General features: G+C 49.4%; 1 protein-coding gene across 3 annotated transcripts in view; it reads left to right on the top strand.

Annotated features, from left to right (window-relative positions):
• Positions 1–20,271, top strand: part of CXCL12 (C-X-C motif chemokine ligand 12) — a 28,665-nt gene extending 8,394 nt beyond the window's left edge. Inside the window, exon 4 of one of the 3 annotated variants that reach the window (XM_072971108.1) lies at positions 19,982–20,271. In XM_072971108.1, the coding sequence (XP_072827209.1) occupies positions 19,982–20,066 (85 nt within the window). In that variant the 3' untranslated portion in view covers positions 20,067–20,271. The other 2 variants (XM_072971109.1, XM_072971107.1) reach the window with 2 other exon arrangements.
• Positions 20,272–22,094: the final 1,823 nt, after the last annotated feature.

Below are 22,094 nucleotides of genomic sequence, written 5' to 3'. Positions count from 1 at the left end.
GTGCCTTGCATCTCTCCTGCCGAGTTCACATTTAACCCAGTGGAAGCCGAGATGCTAGTTTTCTAAAGAATAATATTTGACTCACTAATTCCTCTTTCCCTTCCCCCTCTCCAGTTCTCCTAACATCCCCATGTAATCTCCAGAGACTCAACCCTCATAATACCCAGCCTTCACATTTTCCCATGTAAAACTCCCATCATTCCAGCCCATGGTTAATATCAAGCTTTCTCAGGAACAGGTGGCCTTACCCCATAAATCATTAAATACCATTCGGCTTGAAACATTTTAATGTGACAGTCAAGAGCCAATTGCTCTAATAAAATTGCTCTAATAAAATTCTTGCTAACCAGCTCTCTCCCTTGCTCTCCAGAACAATCCCAGTCATTCCCCGGGGGTGTCCGTGGGCATCCAGAAAGAAGAAGTTGGAATGGGGCTAGCTTCCTTCCCTTCCCCTGGATGGCCACCTGAACCTCGGGCCTCCAACCTCCAGAGCCTTATTTGGTTTGAAATGCAGAGATTTTCTGAGATACAGTAGAGAGTTCAGCTCTGCATTGAGATGGAAAGAAATCCTAGGAGAGCAGGTTGGGGTGAGACAAGATGGGTCCAGCCTGGCCCTGGGTATGCCTTTTATATATGAATTCCTTGTCCCGGTTAGAAACCTCGAGCAGTAGCAGGAATCAGAGTCAAGTTAGCAAACTGGCAATTGCTATACCCAGTTCAATGTCAGCATCCTGGAAACCCATCTAACATTTTTTTGAGTGGGGAGGAAAATGTCTAATTTATTTTAAGGAAGTACTGACAGACAGTGGTCCTCCAAGGCCTGAGACTAAAGAAGGAGTGAAACCAGTACCCAGGCCTGTTTTACACATTGTACAGACTGAGATAGACGCTTGTTTATTTCAACCTTATTAATGGTTCTACTAATTTTATCTAAGGGGGCGCAGAGAAGAAAAAGTGGGGAAAAAAGAAAAGATAGGAAAAAAGAAGCGACAGAAGAGGAGAAAGGCTGCTCAGAAAAGGAAAAACTAGTTATCTGCCACCTCGAGATGGACTGCAGTGCACTGTGCTCTTGTCTCTCCCGGCGCTTTGTAAACTTGCTCTAACCTTCCCCCAGGGCAGACCCCCGTGCCTCCCGGGTGGGCGCTCAGACTTCTGTAGGGGAGCAGCGCTTTGCCGACCCTGAGGCCATGCTGGCTCCTGTATTTATGTGCTTGTTAGGGCCCTTCCTGGTCTGCTAAGTTATGAAGAAAGTAGTTGTGTCGAGACCGGGGTCAGGGGTCTGTGATGCAGAGACTTGCACTCAGGACTCTATCTGGAGCAGCCTGGGACTCCGGAGTGGCCCGGGGCTCTCTCTAGAGTGGCCCAGGGTCTCCAGCATCCCACCCTGCCCTCCACCCTCTCTTTGAAGGCCCGTGATCTGATGGCTCAGAGCTCACACAGCTCCACACACTTAAAGTCTGCGTTCCTGTCTAGGGCCAGGGTGTAGCCACCTGGCCTGTGCACAGCAGTCTGCTAGCCCGGCAGCGGGAGCCTCGACCAGCAAGGGGCACATACCTGAGACCCCCTCACTTGCCCATCACTGCCTTTGTGGGGCAGGGCCGACTGTGGCCATGCCCTTTGTGGGTGATAACTGAGTCCTTTCCTCAAGTGCCTGTTGCCTGTCCCTCCACCATCCTGCCTCGTGGGGTGGGACTTCTCCGGCCTCTCCCTCCCCAGGCATGGGGCTGTGTGGGCACCTTTACCTCCGAGCCTGGGGGAGAATTTCTGCAGACCACATGGGGAGAGTGGGTGGCATCTCTGCATTCCCAGCGAGCAGCTGTGGAAATGCTTCTCAGGGAGCCTTTTGGCAGGACAATTCACTTTGTAGATTCTTTAAATGGGTCCCCGAGGTCCCTGATGCGGAGGAGCTGTGTGAAGGGCCTGCAGCTCTGGGGACTCCTAGCCTATCCCCTCCCCTCATCTGCTGGGAGAGTCTGCCTGACCCTGTGTGATTAGGTTCCCGGACACAGCTCAGTCTGCCCTCAGTGCATACACAACATACATACACACACAGATTTATGTCTGAGATTTCTTGCCAAGTCTCTCTAATTTGGACTGGAAGGAAGGGGATCACATGGGAGAGCAGGGTCCTGACTTCAGTAGTGCAGTGCATTGAAAAGGGACACCTTGAATAGCTACGTTAATCCCCTCCCCACCCCTTCACACGTGGGCACAACCTTACCCTGCACCCCAACCCCTGGTCATAATTTCAGTACCTGGATTCAGAAAGATGAAAGGGGTGGAGGATGAAACAGATGGATTTCAGAAAGAAACCCAAGGTCCTTGCCTGTCCCCCGGGTCATGGAGTGCCGTGTCTCCCTCGGGCTTTAATGCGCCCCTTTGTGATTATAACAGAGGAAATTACAGCCATTGCTTTTCCCCAGAGGAGAAGGGTCCCCCCAGGGCGCTGTGGCCAAAGGCGTTTTCCTTCCCACTGCGGTCCCTTTCATCTGGCTGGCTCCCCCAGCCTGTGTCCTCTCACCAGCCCTGAGGATGGCAGGCCTACTCCTGGGGGTGCGGGCTGCCCGCCTACCTCAGCCTGCCCTCTGTGCCTCTGAAGGCCTCTGGGTGGTTGCTGGGCTGCCCGGGGCTACGGCGGAAGCCAGCGGCTCTGGGCTGCGGGACCTCGGCTTGGGTAGCGCTGCTGGTACAGAAGCAGCTGCGGCGGGTCGGGCCTGTGTCCTTGTGCCCCTCTTCTTCCCGCTGCAGGAACAGCGCATCTCTGTGCCAAAGATGGTGATGGGTCTGTTCTGGGAGAGCTGATTGCCCTGTAGCAACAGCGGGTCTAGCTACTGCTTCCCTGAGGGCTTTCTGTGGTGCTGGGGAGATAGTGTCTCCCACCTGCCCTGTCCAGGGGGAGCCTGGGCTGCGGGGACTCAAAGAGTTGGCCCCACATTCAGAGACATAGGCAAGCCCCTGTCTGTCCTTATATGACTCCATCAGCCCTGGGGCCTTGCTGTGTCTGACAGGCAGGCACAGCCCTAGCCCCGTGGAAGACAGGGTCGCCATGGAAGAGCGGAAGAGCCGGACCTCCGTTCCATTACGTTGTGGGTTGAAACTAACTAGGCCGCACCCATGTGTCTGCCGCCAGGTGAGCAGTGTGCGGTGCGCAGTCCCAGCGCTGCCTGCCCGCCCGGCTCTGGGGCCACCCCGGCACGCCAGCTGAGCGGTCCTAGGGCTGGGCTCCGTGTGAGTCCGGGCCTGATTCCTATGCTGGGCTAAGGCATCGTGCCCCAACCTGTCGTGTGACCGCTGTGCCCTGCCATCTCCGTGCCCTCCTCCATCCACCCTGTGCTTGCTGCACCCACCTGCCCTCTCCGCTTCCCACCTTCCATCCATCCCTCGCTTCTGCCAGGCTGCCTCTCTCACTCCACCCCCTGGCTCAGGGCCTCAGAAGGGAGACGCACTGCAGTGGTTTGGACATCAGGAGTGGGTCCGCGGCTGGAGCGGGGCTCCCTGTCTCAGGTGTGCGGCCCGGCCCCTGCAGGAACCCGCCTTAATGGTGTCTCCCTCTGTTCTTGTTAACAGGAGGTTCAAGATGTGAGAGGCGCAGGTTGGGTCAGACGCCTGAGGAAACCTTTCAGTAGGAGCCCAGGTCTGAAACCAGTGTTAGGAAAGGGGCTGCAGCCACCCCCTGCACCCAGGCAGGGTCAGCTGCACTGCCAGGGGCCTTGTCTTGTGCAGTTTGCCTTTCTTTCACCATTTGATTATGTAGCAAAAATAATATGGTGTTTATTCCTCATATAGTTTGATTATCCAGTGTCATTGGCAACAGATAAGAACTTAGACTAAGGCCACTATTTTACTTGCTTTGTTATAATATCTTTCCCACGGAGCCTCTCATCTGGCCAGAGGTTCCTAAGTTGTATGTCTCTCTGAGTGATGCAGGATAGAACCCCAGAACCCTAGACAGAGGGAGCCTTGCCCGCATCACCATGTCCAGTGTGGAGAGCCACCAGGAGGTGTCAGCACCAGTCAGCATGGGCAGACCCTAGGGAAGGCTGCCCTGTGCAAGGGGTGGTGGACGAATAGGTTCCAGGGTGCCCTTCCTCGGGGTGAGAGCAAGGGTTGTCCCCTTTACTGAGCATCGCAGGGTTGCCCTGAGCTAAGGCAGGCAGCAGTGTCACAGGGCAGGGTGAGGTGCAGCCCGCATCCCCAGCTCTCCTCTGCATCCCATCACGTCCTTCCCATCATTGTCTCTGTCATCCATCATCATGTGTATCCAAGACTGTCTCCGTGACCCCGGAAAAGGACTCTCTCAAGACCAAAGCTTTACTTTAAACTGGGCACCAAGGAGCAAATCAAAATGTCTCGTGTTCCCCGGTCCTGAAAACACTGTGCACATCTGTGTCTTGTTTGGAATATTGTCCGTTGTCCAATCCTGTGTTTTTGTTCAAAGCCAGTGTCTCGGTGCATGCGCTGTCAGTACATCCTGTGCCAAGGCTGAGAGTGAGGAGATGCCCCTCGGGGCCTTTGACCAAGTTTCTGATCCTTGTGGGGTGGAACCTTGGTTTCCTCATGATCACAAACCCACGGCGGGTCACCAGAGCCCAAGGGAATTCAGTTTGCTGCAGTATTGACCTCCGAGGATACAGACCCTCAGGGCTTCTATAATTATTGGTATCTCAGAACCACAGAGAGTTTTGTTTTCAGGGAATAACCAGAAAAGAATTTTCAACTGATTTTTGGTTTTGAAAGCCCAATCCACAAGACAGTCAATCTGGACATGAAGACTCCTTCCCAGTTAAAATCTCACCTCATCTTTTTCACCATTTGACCATCCCATCACATCTTACCTTGCACAGTGGCCCCTCGACCTTCACTGCTCTATCATCTTGTCCTTCCAAGACGTCCAGCAGGGCATTCCTCTTAGAAAAGAAAAGCTGGTTTCCCTTTACTGTGATCAGTTTGTAGAGTTGCATTAAACGATTTTTCAAAAATTCACTTTCTGAAAAAGTAGGCTCTTGAGGGGGTTTTTCTTGTTTTGTTTTTCATTTGGCCTCACTCCTCCTTTTCCTCTGGTTAGATTCCAGTACATTTTTTTTAAATTAAATAGAAAAAAAAAGAAGGGCAAAACAAGGAAATGTATCCATGGACAGGATGCTGTAAATAACATGCAGAAAGTATATTCTAGTAAAACAATCTTGAATTTTAGGTGTTCTTAGATTAAAGCATCTGGTTTATCAGTAACAGGGTGTAGACATTTCCATAAACATCCCTTTAAATTAGATCTTCATGGTAGACGGAGAAGCCATCAATGAAACAAATTTACATTCTCAAACCAGCTTTGTTAAAAAAAAATAGAAGTTTGGAGGGGTCTTTGTGAGTTATTAGGGATATAGAACTGATTTCAAAACCTTCTTTTGAAATTAACCTGTCAGCCCTGCAGGGCTCCTGAATTATACATGAAATGATTGAATTTTCAGTGGGAGAGTCATTTTCCAAGTAATCCAACATATTTTAAAAACTCATGGAAAATTTGGAAACATCTTTCCCAGGGACCCAGGAACCAGAACCATTAGATTTCTTACTCCAAGAAAATTAATGCAGCCCTAAATCTTGACTACAGTTAGATTGAGAATAATTTCTGTTTCTCCCCTATGGGGGGGCAATAGGTAAGAGGAGAATGGCAGGGGAAATGATTTGTGTGACAATTCCTCTCCTTTTGGGATCTGCTCCAAGGTGGAGACTGCCCAGCTAAAGCAAATATGCATTTAAATAGTCCATTTGCAAAGGAAAAGGATCTCTGAATCTCCATTTGCTTTCAAAATATAAGGTCAATGCATCACTTTGATTAGTGGTGACCCAGCTTTTCCTCCTGGGTCAGTACTGCCTCTCCCTGACCTTCCCTTGGGCTCCCCATAACCTCCAGAGTGGTCCTCCACTGCCAGCCTTTGCATCAGGACCCGGGCAGGGAAGACTGGGGGACTGAGCTCACAGACATGCTGTGTGTTGGAATCCGAATCTGTGCTTTGTGTTGTTTGCACTGTTCTTTGTCCTGCTCCAGCCAGGTGCTGAGACCCCAGCGAGGATGCTCAGAAGGGGCCCTCTGCCTGACTGTCTGTCCTCCAGAGAATGGAGGGTCAGCTTGGAGCAGAGGGCCTGATTAGCAAAAGGTTGCAGTCCCCACGTGTGAAGCCCAGAGAACTTCTTTTCATTGGATCCGATCTGACCTTCCTTTCCTGACTACCGCCTGGTGTTATCACTGTGGGATCTCACTGGGAGTTCATCCCCTTCCCCAGGTGGTGCACCCTTGTGTCGCTGCATGTGAATTGTGGGGTCCTGATCCCTCTACAATCTTCCCCGAAGGGAGCCCCATCCCTGGGAAATGCTCCCTAGAAACCTCCCGGCCCCCTAAGGAGACCACTGACATGGCCAGGTTGAAAAATCCCACAGGTAACCTGTTACTCTGTAACCTCGCTGGACTCTCAGTCTCTGAGCAGTGATGGGGTCAGTGTTAAATGTGATAAATACTGTATCGTGTATTGTTTAAATTGCATCTCCCACATAATGTGAAAATGGTCCAGGAGAAGGCAGCTTCCTGTATGCAGTGTGCTTCTTTTTTTTTTTAACAAGTAACAACTCCTTTCGAGAAACAACAATTTCTACTTTGAAATCATATCAATGGAAAGATGTATATGCACTTATAATTTTCCTAATAAAGACATGTATGCAAATGTAGTGGCCAACGGTTTGAAATCAGTGTTACCAGTGGGGACTCTCCAGCCTTGGGTTTTCTTCCTCCAGCCCAACCCAGAGGGGTCATATAGTCCTAGCTGCAGTAGGTAGTGGAAAGCAGGCCATTGTAATCACACTAACCACAGGCAGGAATCCTGGGGACATACTTGAACACACTCCTAGTCTGCATCCTTAGCAGAGGGGAAAGGCACTCCCGTCTCTCCAAATGTCCCTGGTTTTGCCGGAATCCCTTCTTAAAGGTGAGCAAGACCTCTACTCCAGAAGGGATAGTTTTGTGTAAGGGCTTGGGTATTTGCCTGTCGGCTGTGGGGAAAGAGACCTCCACTCTGTACTCCTCAGGCTTGGTAGAAGGCAGCCGAGGCCCGATCCCTGAAGACACTGCCAAGGACCCAGCATCCTTCATAGATTCTTTCCTGTACGGGACAGGGGGCACTGCTGGAAGCCAGGTGCTGATGCAGCTAGCGCTGTCCTAGGCCCTGGGAACAGGGGGTGAGCCCGACAGACAGGCTTCCAGAGGTCAGCCTTTCACACTTGCCACCATGTTCTCGCTCATCCACTGTCTGCCATGCTGGAAAGGAGAGGCCAGCACCGAAGCCCCAGATTTCCGAGTCCAGATTGTTCTGTCCTCCAGACGCTCTTGTCCATTGGCCCAGCCGTAACAATGGCATCCCCTGTGCTCAGAACTGCCCCGTTACTTATAGGGTGGCTGTGGCATGATTGCTAAGTTGCTAATGGCCCGGAGGAAGGAGGAAGTTTTTGAGAGGCCACAGCAGAGGCATCGTGGTGTCCTGGGAGAGGCGTGAGATGAGGATGAACAGACAGACCAGGGCTTGAATCCTGGTCTTCTCTCTGATCTGAGACACTTGCCCTGAGTCTCAGTCTCCCCACTCAACCCTGAGCTGAGTGTCACCGAGGGTGGTGAGACTCAGACTGGGACAGTGTGCATGGAAGCCATTTTGCTCCCTCTCTCCCCCTGCTGTTCCTGGGGTCTGCAGAGCTGGAAGAAGATCCCACCGGCCTCTCCTTAGACCCTCAGCAAAGCTCAGATACCAGCTGGAGCTCACAGTGCTCTTCAGAGTTGAGCTGCTCCCTGGTAGCTGACCGATGGGGAGAAGCCCATTGAGTGGGGTCTTGCTGGTTCCCCGAGTGCCCGTGCAGTGCTGGTTCCAGCGTGCTCCACCACTGTCCCAGCACCAGGAATGAACAACCTCTCTGTTCATTCCCCGGAATGGTGTTGACTCCTCAGAGTGATGCTGCATTAAAAAAAAAAAAAAGGCCCATACTAGGCAGTGTGGATACTGTGGAGAGCAAGCCATCTTTGCTCCCTGATTTCATGGATCCTGTGCTTTGGGGGACTGACTTGCAATGAAGTGAGCATTTTTGTAAAGTTTGGTAAGTGTAGGTCAGGGTGCATCCAGGTGTCAGGGGAGCTTAGAGTACCATCAGGGGCTCCCTAAAAGCTCTGTTGCTGAAGCTGAGACCTGAGAGAAGTAGGTTTTTGGAGGTGGGGGTCTACTGACCCATCAGGACTGCCTTCATGAACCCATGTGTTGTCCTGCTGTGACTTAGAAATGGGAGTTTATTCTGCTAGGGGCCCAGCTCCCATGGGGAGCCTGGCACAAGGGCAGGGAGAGGTGGATTCCAGCCCCTCGGTCCCCGGCTACACCCTCGTGTAGGGCACAAATGGCACAAATGCAGCTGAGAAGAGCTGGGCCCCCACCCTGGGTGAGGATGGGGTCCCAACAGCTGGGAAGCATATGAGGGGGTGCCCTTGGCCCAGCTGATGGGATGGTTTAGATACCTGGCCCAGGATGGCTGACCAAATTTTCTGCCCAAGGAGTGCAGAATTGTGATTCAAATTTGATCTGATTCTCTGAGTCTGTCTGTGCCCACAGCTGAGAGCCTTGCTCTTGGGAGTGTGGGTAGCTGGACACAGAGAAGCAGAGGGAGCTAGCACAGGACAAAACAGATTCAGAGAAAGAATTGGGGTGAGAGACCAGGTAGCCTGAGATGGAGGTGAGGTGTGGCCGGGGAGATCCAGCCACACTCCTTGCACTTGGGTTCTGTGTGTTCCAAACAAATCCCCCCAGACAGCAAGGATTTCTGCTAATTATGTCCAGATAACCATCACCTAGAGCAAATGATCAGGCAAAGTAGGCAAGGCAGGTGAGCAATGAGGCTGTGGGCTGGCGCTGGCACAAGGCATTACGTTAGAGGCCTTCCTCCCCCTCCCCCCCTCCCCTGGGGTCTTTTCTCAGCCTTCTTCCTGGTTTCAACTTGAACTCCCAGGAAAGGCCTGTGCTTCTATCCCATCAAGATTGCTAAATGACCGAGAGGCACCCCCTAAGCCCCTCCCCCCAATGAAAATTACACAGCTTCTGTTTAGGGCCCTCCCAGAAGTCACCCCCAGCACCAATGCAACTTGCCCAACATAAGCTGTGATGGGATGGTTGAACCATCAGCCTGTGGAGAGCTCCAGCCCATCCCCAGAAGTGGGGGGGGTGGCTGAGGTCCACCCGCCACCTGTGGACCCAATGAGAAAAACTAACTGGGACAATGGATTCTCAAGTGCAGTCCATCCCTAGGGCATCCGCCACTAGGCTGCAGACTCTGGTGTCTTTTGGGGGGTGGGGCGGCTGAGTTCTCAGGGCCTAGAGGAACGCTTGTCATAGTGGGTGGCTGATGGACATTTGGTATGTGAGCTGATGTCCTCAAGTTGTGAAGCAGCAAGGGACCCTAGTGGCAGCCTCCTGGGCAAGCCACAACCAAGCCCCGGTGCTCCTACCTGGGGCAGGAGCTAATCTCAAATGCCAAGGGGTTGCTCTGCTAAGTGTTTCAGGAGTTAACGCTCACTTTTGAGCAAATGAGTTGCAGCTTCCTCTTGGCCCAAGAAACTAACTGGAAACAAAGCAGAATGAAGCCCTAGCTGGAGGAGGGGAGAGTGGATTAGCAAGAGGTGCTGGTGGATTGGGAGGCTGGGTGGGAGGAGCTCGGTCTTAGAGTGAAGGCGAGTAGCTGTGAATTTCTGGATGACCCATCGCCAGTTAAATCTAACTCGGTCCACACTGCCTCTGTGTGTCCCCCTGTAGCTGACTGCAGCTCAGAGAAGAAAATTCGTCCCTGCTGTCTGGTCTCTAAATTCATGACACTCACCAAAAGCAGGCCCTTAGTGCTGCTCGGATGCTACGACACTTCCCTTTCCCCTTTGCTCCTCCTTCTCCTCGGTGCTTATCCCACATTTTCTCCTCTCTTTAAATCTTCATCCCCCATCCCTGTACTCTCCGCTGATGATCTGGCTCCTATGTTAGACTAAAAGGAAGCGATAAGAAGAGAGTTTCCTTGATCTTCCCCTGTCATCCCTGTACCCACCATCACTGCTGTCACCTAGAAGTGGAGCCCAGTGCTTCTCCCCTACAAAAGGACCATCTCTCCTGACAGCCCCAGTTTCCTGCACCATAAATCTTTCACTGTCTACATCAGCATGCCAACATCCTATAATAGCTCCCACTGAAAATAAAGCAAAGCAAAAATAAAAACAGCTTCTATACTATATATTTCTACCCGTACATCCCCCTACTGCTTCTACAGTATTTCCTATGTCCACCTCCCCTCCACCTCTCCTCCTCATCCTTCCTGAACCCACTCCAGTTAGAATGTTGACCCCACCACCCACTCCACTCCACCACCCACTCCACTAGAGCTGCTCTTGGTGGCAACATCACTGAGCCCTGTCGGGAAGCCAAATTCTCAGTTAGCAATTCTCCTCAGTCTCTCAGCATCACTGGACATCGTAGATCAGCTTCCTGGAAACACATTTTCTGGTTGGCTCACAGGGGACCACTCCCGTCTGTGTCTTTGGTTTCATGCCTTCTGGTGTCTCTTTACTGTTTCTTCCTCATCCTCCAGGCGTCATCCAGACAAGAACACCCCAGGACTCAGTCCTCAGATTCTCTTCCCTAGCACCAGGTGGACGCATTCCCTCTCTTGGCCTTAAAACCTTGTAAAAGCTAAGGGATCCAGCCATCACTCTCCTGGACTCCCTCCTTATGAACCCAGCTCCGCCTCTGAAACTTACCTTATGCAGAATGAAACTCCTGATTCCCGCTTCCCCCAGCTGGCTCATCCCCATTTTCACAAGTGACAATTTCCATTCCTTCCTGTTGCTCAGGCCATAATCTTTTAGGTATCTTTGATGTATTGCATTAGCTTACAACCCTCAGCTCAACTATTAATAACCTCAATTAGTCACCTTTAAAATATATCCAGAACCCACTCATCTCCCATGCCACCACCTTGATCCAAGCCCCATCCACTTGACTCACTACACCAGCACCCTAGGTTGGCACCGTCATGTTCTGCAGTGTCCTCTCGACAGCAGCAGGAGTGGCCCATCACAATGCCCGCCCACGTCACCCCCTCTAAGACCCTCCAGTTTACATCTGCTGGCCCCTGCCTCCTCTCTGACCTCACCCACCTCTACTCCAGCCACACTGGCTTCTTCTCCCTTGAACAAGTCCAGTCCCGCTGGCAGAGGACTTTGGCACTTGGTGGTCTCTGCCTAGAAACCACATGGTTTACCCCTCCCTTCCTTCCATCTCTGGTCACCAACACCTTGTCGGAAAAGCCTTTGCAGACCCCGGTTCCTGTACAGCAGCCTGTCCCCCGCATGAGCCCTGGCCATCTTCTCCTGCCTCTCCCCACCCGCAGCACCACCTGCCCAGTTGACTTGCTCGCTGACCACTTCCCCACAGGACAGGGTTAATACCATGCAGGAAGGGAGGGGCTTGGTCTGCTTTGCTCATGAGTTATCCTTTGCAGCTGGTACATAGATGTTACTAAAGAAATCATTTTTGAGTGACTGCCTGATAAATCAACAGGATGCTAACACAGGGGATCCTTTTTTTGCCCACCTCTAAAATAAAGATGGCACTGCCCACCTCACGAGGCTGTGCATTCATTTGTGCACTTGAGGTCACACTGGTGAGTCATTATTTGGACTCAAATTCATCTCACTCCAATGTCCACATATCAGTGGTCACACACGTTGCCCCTTCTCTGGAATCCCCTGTGCCTGTCCCTTCCCTCCGGGAGTCCCCACTATAGAAAAACTCTAGTGAGTCAAGATTAAAGAATCATCTCTTTCCCCAGAGGCCCCTCCTTCTGGGTGCTCCTCCCCCCTGGGGGATCTGCAGACCACCTGGGTGGCCGGTGCTGGGCTGGGGTCCAGTAAGCCTGGGCTCTGCAGCCGGGGGCCCAGGGGGAGGATGGCAGATCCCTGGGGATGAGACCTCTGTTGCTGATTCTTCATCACACGCCTGATTTGGGGCAGTGGATGGCTGGCCAGACCAGAGGGCACAGCCAAGGCCCTAGAGGAGCATGAGTCCAGAGCTACCAAAGCAGGAAAGAACAATCAGCAGGGATCAGCAAAGGACACCAAGGCTGTGTCCTTCCACACATGGGCACGACTGGGAAGTAGCAGAGTGGAAGGATTCCAACCTCCATGCCCATCAGGATGCTCTTCTCGGGGTCTCCGTGCCTTTGCCCTGCCCTGCCCAGGGGGAGGCCTCAGTGCACCTGGACACTGCTGGCTTGGCCTAAATGCAGTCAGACAGTCAGACCCGACAGGGATGGCAGACCCTTTAAGGGGAAGATGCAAGAGGCCGAGAGCTCAGGAAGGGTTGGTGGCAGCGAGGACTGTGCCCAGCTTTCCCGAGCAGCAGCCAGGCTTTACACTGCAGCTGCGGAAGTTGCTCAGGAGAAGGCGTGACCGGTCTTGGTCAGTCTGAGAGGCCCCAGAGGCAGCCACAAGCTCACCTTGCCCCGGCCTCTTCCCAGGCATTTTCCTGAACTTGGGAACCTCAGCCTAGGTCACGTGGGCTTGTAGGCCGTGAGGAAACCACCATTCTGGGCATTCCTGAGCTCTGGGGAGGCAGCTGTCCTTCCAGACACTGTGGGAACCCCCAGCACCATAACGGGGGCCCAGGCGCCCAGGCGCCTGGGGGCCCTGGGGCCTGGAAGCCAGGCCTATGAGGGACCAGCTCTTTCTGGTTCTTCCCCTGATAGATCACCTGCCCAGCCAGGTTGAGCAGGGGCCACCCTGCCCAGGAGGCCCAGGGGGACCAGAGGCTAATGCATTCACCACATGTTTCCTTAGGTGAGCAGGATGAAGTTCCCAGTGGGGACAAGCAACCACCTTGGTCAGGCGCTCTCCATCCTGCTGACATTTCAGGGCAGCCTGTGCCCGCCAGGGCCCTGGCAGTAATTTGTGGGTGCAGTCTTCTTGTCCTCTCAACAATCCCCCATGAGCCCAGCCCCTTCCCATGTGATGAACACAGGCACCAAGGTCCAGGGTGGCCGTGGAGCATCCACGTCTCAAGCTTGGAGGCAGGGAAGGCAGATCTCTCCTGGACTTCTTGGCTCCCATGCCCCAGACAACCCGTTCTTGCATTTGGCACAGCTGTATCCCAGGAGGAGCTGGTGGGCAGGGGCTGCCAGCCTTCACGTCCAGGTCTGCCCTGTGTGGCCCAAGAGTATTTCTGGACCTTCAATGAGAGTCCATTTTTTAAAAAACGCTGGGCAAACTCTGGCTGTGAAATCAGTATAGCCTGTCAGAAGCAACAATTTTTAAAAATGAAATTGCATCAAATAGAAAAGAAAGAAAAGAAATTGAAAAACACTGGCATAGGTCACATTTACAGAAAGGAAGAACGTTTGCTCAGGGGTGTGTGTGTGTGTGTGTGTGTGTGTTTCATAATGTCAAATGCAATTTTTATTGTAGATTGTGATTAAAAGTTTACTGGTCTTGTGTACATAAAACCCAGTGATGAAAGTGTCTGACCCTCCCTGGATAGAAGGGAAAAAGAGGATAACACTAGATTTCCTTGATTTAATAAGAGGTTTTTGTTTTTTTTTTATTTAAATTCTTCTGTATCTAAAATCAGGATACAATTACAATTGCAGTAGACATCAGATAGTTACTTTGTTTTTCTTTCCTAAAGAGCCATGGGCATTTCTAAAATAACAAAATCAGATCTAACCCACAAGGTACTTTGCCGACAGGTGCCCAGGCCCATGTTCTCAGGTGACAGGAGGACCCCTGTCATTGAGTCTTTCCAGGGAGCCCAGTTCCAAAGGGAAGGGGCTCATGGGGCCCCCTGATGACCTCCCCAAGTCTGGTCTGCATCTGGAAAGCCACATAGAGCAAGAGCCTGGAGACTAGGGTCTCAGAAAGGGGAAGACTTGAACCCCAAAATTCCCGAAGAGGGGAAGCGGAGGGAGTAGTCCCCTGGACAGTCAAGGGTATCAGTGATGCTACTGAGAGGCTCTTTCGAAGTCCTTAAGGATGGCGAGATTGTGCATTCTGCTGTGCCAAGACAGTCGCAGTGTCTGCCAACAAAATGCCTAGTAATGCCCTTTCTCTCTCAGAATGCCCCAGTGTGAATGGTAAATTATACGGCCCCCTTATCAAGGAATGAATGAGTCTGTGGACTGTGCTAAGCTCATGGCTCGAATGGCCAAGGATTCAGCTTCTCTAGCCCTGTATCTTCTCCATCCCCTTCCCTCCCTCAGGAAAGCCTGAACAAGCCTAGTCCTTGTCCCACTTCCTCCTCTGGTCCTCATCTCCTCTGTTCACCCAAACCCAGAGCTGCTTTCTGGGGCATCTGAATCCCTGGCTGGGCCTCAGTCTCCTCATTCTCCCCAGAGACCAGGTACAGGACAGGGAGGCCAGCCCAGGAAGAGGAGAGATCAGAATCCACAGAGTTTTTGAGGAATCCCTGCACCTCCAGTCAATGCCCACCCTGTCACAGACCACACTGGAGACCCAGGGAAGCCTCTGTACCTCCCTGAGCCCTGGTGTCCTTCCTTGTCTGTGGTTACTCAGCTATAGCTCAGAGAGTGGGGAGGACAGGCAGCCCTGGAGTACCCTGAGAGTGGGCAGGGCTGGCGCCCAAGTGCTGGTAAGGGTACCAGCCTAGGAGTCATTGCATCCTTCCTTGTGACCAGCACCCAACACACACTAATGGATGCTCCTTGCTCCCTGCAAGGGATATAGTCCTATTTCACACAGAAAAATCAAGTTAAGCACTTTCCCAGGCATGTGTGTAACAGTAGCAGAAACTTGAGTCACCACATTTCATACTGAGCCATCTTTATCACCAATGAGTCCTCCTTCCTGGGTGTCTCAGGAGTCACCACCAGCTGTGGAAGGATGAACAGGAGGTGTTGCGGGTGGGGAGAGTCCATGGCGGCAGGAGGGAGTCACTTTGAGCCTGGGCACTGGACACTCCTTCACCATTGGCTGGGCTGAGGGCTGCCCTGGGACACAGGGATGACATGATGGTGAATGGGTCTGGCACATGCAAGGTACAAAGAAGTGTCTCCTGGATGTGACCCTGCTGACTGGCATGCCCACAGTCATGCACATCCATGGGCTCAGGAGTCTGGGTGAAAGAAAGGCATTCTTCTTCTTATTTTTTTTTTTACTTGAAGTATAGTCAGTTACAGTGTGTCAATTTCTGGTATACAGCATAATGTCCCAGTCATGCATATATAAACACATATATTTGTTTTCATATTATTTTTCATTAAAAGTTATTATAAGATATTAAATATAGTTCCCTGTGCTATACAGAAGAAATTTGTTTTTTTAATCTATTTTTATATATAGTGGCTAATATTTGCAAATCTCAAACTCCCAAATTTAGCCCTTCCCACCCCCTTTCCCACCAGTAACCATAAGATTGTTTTACTGTGTCTGCAAGTCTGTTTCTGTTTTGGTGAGTTCATTAGGGTACCCTTTTTTGAAAGAAAGGCATTCTTGTGTTAGAGAAAGGGAGAGTTAGACCCTGCCCTGAGCAGTCGGCACAGAGGAAGATGGGGCAAAGGCTGATAAAGAACCACAGGAATAATAATGACAAAAATGATGGCAGTTAATGTTACCCACGTGCTGATTATGCGCCAGACTGGATTTGACCATTTCTTAATCTGGCGGAAGGTTCACAAACCACAGATCTCCATGGTGTGGAATGTACGTGTATCTCAGGAGTTCAAATGCCTAACTTTCAACCTTCACTCCCAACTGTTCCAGCTTCAGCAATTTCATTTCACCAGCTGTCCTGCCAGGGGGACCCAGCACTACCTCATGTCAGTGTAATAAAGATGCATCCCTTCTGTTTCCAAGTAAAATAAGACAGACAGACAGAGGCCCCCACCTGGTCCTCTGAACCTGAGCCACCCACCCGTCAACCTCATCCCCACGCAAAGGTTGTTCGGAAGGGCATATAGAAATGTCACCACAGCTGGGAAATGACTTCTGTCTCCTCTTCTCCCAACGCACATCCTAGGCTCTTTTAGAGGCATCAGATCAAAGTGGAACAAATTTGTGAGGTTTCCAGCCATGGAATGCACCGTCCCCATTATTTTTGTTCACATGTTCGTACCACTCAGGATCCAAGTGAAACAAAACAAGACAGAAGGAGGCATCTTCAGTAGGTTTGGGCTTGGAATTGTGGCAGGAACCAAAGACACTTGTGGCAAATCCTACCTCACGGATGCAACCAAACCCAAAGTGAATGAGTCAGAGGGTTGCTGCCAGCCTTTGGGACCAGCTCCAGCTGGATTTCTGTGTATTTTCCAGCCTCTTTGGGTATATCCCAAATGCTTATGGCAAAGCAAGGTAGGTTCATGGAACTTTGCACTTCCCAGCATCCAGAAGGGGAAACAAAAAGGCTACCTAATTCCCTGGATATAACCAGCAGAGATCATCCCTGTTGAGAAAAAAATATGCAGAGATTTAAGAAGACTCTTAAGGGAAAAACCAAAGAAAAAAAGTTGAAAGGGAAGGGGGAGGGTACAGCTCAGTGGTAGAGCACATGCTTAGCCTGCACAAGGTCCTGGGTTCAATCCCCAGTACCTCCATTAAAATAAACAAACAAACAAAAAAACCTAATTGCCTCTCCCTAAAATAAAAATATAAAAAAACATTTCATATATATATATATATATATATATATACACACACACACACATATATAAACAAAAGTTGAAATGGACAGAAGGAACACGTAACTTATAAAATAATATTAAGCATTTAATTCTAAACAATGTGAGGCTAGCCTTTATAATAGTCTTGAACCATTTAGGATTTGGGATTCAATGTCTTTCCTCACAGAAGATTGAAAAGCATCTCCAAGGTAGCAATGTCTTAGATTTTGGGGCAGAAAGATCAACCTCACCTTGATTTAAGGTTCCATACCTATGTGCTCAAAAAAAGGGTGGGCTCATGGTAGAATAAAAATGTTCTGCATGGATTTACCACTCCTTTATTTGAAACCCTCCAAGAAGTTCCCACAGCTCCCTTCTCCAGTCCCACTCCCCTCCCATCCTCAGTCACCATCTCACTCCTACCTCCTCCAGGATCCTCAAATGCATCTTTCCTTTGCCCAAGTTTTCTTCCCAGACCTTCTGCTCCATGGCTCTATGTATCCTTCTGCCAGACCCTCCCCTCAACCAAGATGCCTCCCTGATAACCTCCACCCAGGTTCCCTCACAACCCACGCAACTCTGCATCAACTTTATCCCCTTGTTTACATGTGGGTGTCTGTGGTCTGTCCTCCCCACTGGTTGCCACTATACTCCATCCCCCACCCCAGCTGTCCCTGCTAGGACACCTTCTGAGGGCAGTCGGAGGCATTCTGAAGTCTTGTCTTCTCCCATCATGCAGTCAAGTCCAAGTCTGTTTACCTTCTCTTTGGCCAAAGTCTGACCTACTGTCCCAACAAGGAAGACTGCACAACTGTCACCTGTTAACTATTTTCACAGCAGTATCCTTTTTGTGGCTGTTGCTTATAAGCCCTTAGGATTTCCCCCTGGTCAAGTTAACATCATTTGGATAATATTTATAATATTTCAAGTTATTCAAGCTAATTATTTCTCTAAACACTTTCATGTGCTTACATTTGCAATATATATTCATATATTAACATAAAATATTTATTTTATTTAAAAAATAATTAAGTTTAGCAAGTTTAATATGGAACACTGTAACTCCCCAAGACTGTAGACTGAAGCATTTGGAAAAATGGAATACACTATTTTTAACATACTTGTGCAAAGGATTTGCTCACAAGGATCTATCTTGTTTAGGAACTTTTTAAAATTTATTTCTTATTGAAGTATAGTTGATTTACAATGTTTCAGGTGTACAGCAAAGCAACTGAATTATATATATGTATATATACATATTTTTTAAGATTCTTTTCCATTATAGGTTATTACAAGATATTGAATATAGTTCCCTGTGCTATACATTAAGACCTTGTGTATCTATTTTATATATAGTAGTGTGTATCTGTTAATACAAAACTCTTAATTTGTCTCTCCCTACTCACCCAGTTTCCCTTTTGGTAACCATAAGTTTGTTTTCTATGTCTGTGAGTCTATTTCTGTTTTATAAATAAGTTCATTTGTACCACTTCTTTAGATTCCACATATAAGTGATATCATATGATATTTGTCTTTCTCTGCCTGACTTACTTCACTTAATATGATAATCTCTAGGTCTATCCGTGTTGCAGCAAATGACATTCTTTACTCTTTTTCATGGCTGAGTAGTATTCCATTGTATAAATATACCACAGCTCCTTTCCATTCCTCTGTCCATGGACATTTAGGTTGTTTCCACAGCTTACTGTTGTGAAGTAGTGTTGCTGTGAACATTGGGGTGTGTATATCTTCTTTTGTTTGTTTGTTTGTTTAGGCACTTTTTTTCTCAGTAAATGTTTAGAAAGGAGATTATCACCCTAATCCCTTTTCAGTGAATAAATGAAAAAAAGAGAAGGTAAACCCAAGAAGAGGGTTTAGTAAAAGAAGTGCAGGGAAGCAAAGAGACAGGAAGAGCCAGTCTAGAGGGAACAGATACCTCTTGGGGAAAGGTCCAGACAAGGGCTCAGCCTGAGCTGCAAGTCAGGACCATGATTGCCGGGCTGCGACCAGTGAACTCAGAGTCTAGGGGTGGGGTCCAGGTGGCAGCACTATTTTTGCTCTGTAATCTCACAGTGGAAAATCACTGCTCAAAGCCAGTGGTTCTCAGATTTGAGAGATGATCGCCTCAGGGCTTGTTCCTTGGCTGGACCCCCAGAGCCTCTGACTTAGCAGGTCTGAGTGACACCTAACAGGTGCATTTCTGATGGGTCCCGGGGATGTGACACTGGGGGTCTGGGACCACAGGATGAGACGGAGCCTATGCTCTGGACCTGGGACACTCTGACTTGGGGAAAAGGCAAAGCCACAGGGATTGTTCCAAAACTAAATCACTTGTATGTGGAGTCTACAAAAAGGACACAAATGAACTTATTTACAAAACAGAGACAGACTCACAGACGTAGAAACCAAACTTTTGGTTACCAGAGGGGAGGGGGAGTGGGAAGGGATAAAATGACAGTACGAGATTTGCAGATACACACTACTATATATAAACTAGATAAACAACAGGTCCTACTGTGTAGCACAGGGAACTATATTCAATATCTTGTAATAGCTTATAATGAAAAAGAATATGAAAAGGAATATATATATTATATATATATATATACACACACAACTGAATCACTATGCTGTACACCAGAAATTGACACAACACTGTAAATTGACTGTACCTCAACAAAAATAAAGTGGAGAAGAGAAAAAAAAAACCTAAATCAAACTCAAACCCTCTAACAGCCTCCCACAGCCCTCCTTACATCCACTCTTGCCTACACCTCACCTGGCTGCACAGAGAGCTTTCAGTGTGTGGGCGAAGGATCGGGGGCACGCGGGGTGGGAGGGTTGTCCAGAGGCAGGAGTGGGGCCAGTTCTGGAGGCTTGTTGGGGCAGGACTCCCACGCATTTGCCTCTTCCAGCCCTGGGCATCCTCCTCCTCCACTTCTCAGCCAGTCACTGTGGACCCAGCCTCCATGCTGCCTCCTCCTCTCACTCCTCATTAATGTTTCCATTGCTGTCATTTGATTAATGGGATTCTCTGATTGTATATGGCAGACCTCATTCTACTCACTTTGTGCCCTGCAGAGGATGAGGGCAGCAGGCTGCAGGGGCTTCAGTTGGGAGGAACTACCCAGGTGCAGTGAGTGTCTGGAGGACTCAGTTCCTAAGATGATGTTTAGAGGTGGTAACCTCTAACGCCAGAGGTGACTTTATGGGATGGGATTCTGGGGCACTGTGTGCAATATCTTCTGTCACCCTCCAGACCCAGTCCCACTCTCCTGGGCCTGATCTCTGCCCTGGGAACCATCCCGGCCAACACTACTGTCGGCATCACCAGCAGGAGGTGAGGACAACGGGCTGTGTATTCCCCGGAACCCTGAGACCAAGTCACCCCAGTTCTGCTGATGGAAGGTTGGAACTCTCTGTCCAGGAGTGCTCCCTGACTTTGTATCTAGTGACTGCTCCCCCCCAACTCCCCTCTCCAGGGAAGGTGACTCTTTGTCCCACCTGCACCTTTGTAAGGAATCCTGTTATTAAACTCTTGTGAAATGACCTGAACTTGAGTGTTTTCTGCTGGGGACCAGACTGTGATGCTCACTTTCACATTTTCAGAAGCTGTTTTTCCATGATGTTCACATTTCTTATAACAAGCCTGTGTTACTTTTACAGTAAACAGCAAAGATCAAAAACAAAGAAAGGCTGGGCATATGTCCTGTGGGAACCCTAATTCAAAAAGACACGTGCACCCCAGTGTACACAGCAGCACTCTATACAGTAGCCAAGACATGGAAGCAACCTAAAGGTCCATTGACAGATGACTGGATAAAGAAGTTGTGGTATATTTACACAATGAAATACTACTCAGTGATAAAAAGAGTAAAATGCCATTTGTAGCAACATGGAAATCGTTATTCTAAGTAAAGTAATCCAGAAACAGAAAGAAAAATACCATATGATATCACTCATTTGTGGAATCTAAAAAAAGAAAAAAAAAAGAGGACACTAATGAACTCATCTACAAAACAGAAACAGACTCACATAGTGAACAATCTTATGGTTATCAGGGGAAAGGGGATGGGAAGGGATAAATTTGGGAGTTTCAGATTTGCAAATGTTAGCCACTAGATATAAAAGTAGATTAAAAATTTCCTTCTGTATAGTGCAGGGAACTAGATTCCATACCTTTAATGAAAAAGAATATGAAAATAAATATATTTATGTATATGGATGACTAGACCTTGTGCTGTACATTAGAAACTGACACATTGTAACTGACTGTACTTCAACTAAAAACAAAACAAAACGAAACAAAGAAGGGCAGCATTCAGCATACTGCCCAGGGTACGGAGCTGCTCCCTGACCTGGCTCATGCTGGGCCCAGGTTTCAATGCCAAAGGGGACACCAGAGTGGACCTGGTTTCTTGCATCTGTGCATAAAAACACCCAAGGGGATACTTCAACGCAGTGAGTTATGATGATGCAAAAAAGATTTGCTGACCATGACTCAGTTCGCACTCTGGAGTTCTAAGTCTGAACGTTCTCTCTTTCATCTGCATTAATTTCAGAGTCTGCATCACACAGCTACAAGCCCAGCCTCCAGTCCAGGCTTCGCCTGTGTGACCTCAGAGAAGTCACCTAACCTCTCTGAGCCGCAACCTTGTCCATGGCAGAATATTAGCTGGGGGGAGAACTAAATGAGATAATGTATTTTTCAATGCTGAGCATAATGAGCCTCCAGCAAGTCCTCAAAACATGGAGATAGTTCTGGTGTAATTTTTATAAATGCTATCCCTCATATGGAGCAGTTAGGACAGTAAGGTGGACGATAATACATTCGATTCTAGTTTCTTTTTCACACAGACATGTGTAGCAAGAGATTTTTTTTTTTGTCCCAGTGTGGCCTGGGCTTCTTCGCGGTCTTCAGGCACTATTCTGTCCATCCTTGGGGTGGCAAGCCGTCCTGCCCAGGGCTTTGTCACAGTTGGCAGAAAATCTGCAGCCTGGGGACCTGCGGTCATTCAGAGTTCACCTCACATACACAGGTGTCACTACCTGGTGTCTGAGGGAGAAAGCTCCCTCCAGTAAGGCTCCCAGGACTCTAGCTGCCAGCCTGGGTGGTCAGCTTGGGACAAGCCTCCTGCTGTCGGTCTCCCGAGGGCTCTGTGACTGGTTCAGTGTGGTGTTGGGGCCTTTTAAATGTTTGCTGTTGAAGAAGAGTCTTTTCCTGAATGAGATTCAAGCTCAGTGACCCCAGGTGGACCCCTACATGGACACAGGACAGTTCCTCTATCAAGGCCCCCCATCCTTGCTGTTCATCCAACCACTCTGCCCACAGTCAGAGCCCCTTCACCTCGCCGCTGCCATGACTCTGTGGA

Source organism: Vicugna pacos, chromosome 11 (genome assembly GCF_048564905.1).
Source record: "Vicugna pacos chromosome 11, VicPac4, whole genome shotgun sequence".
NCBI classification, from domain to species: Eukaryota; Metazoa; Chordata; class Mammalia; order Artiodactyla; family Camelidae; genus Vicugna; species Vicugna pacos.
This window is presented reverse-complemented; position numbering and strand designations above follow the sequence as displayed.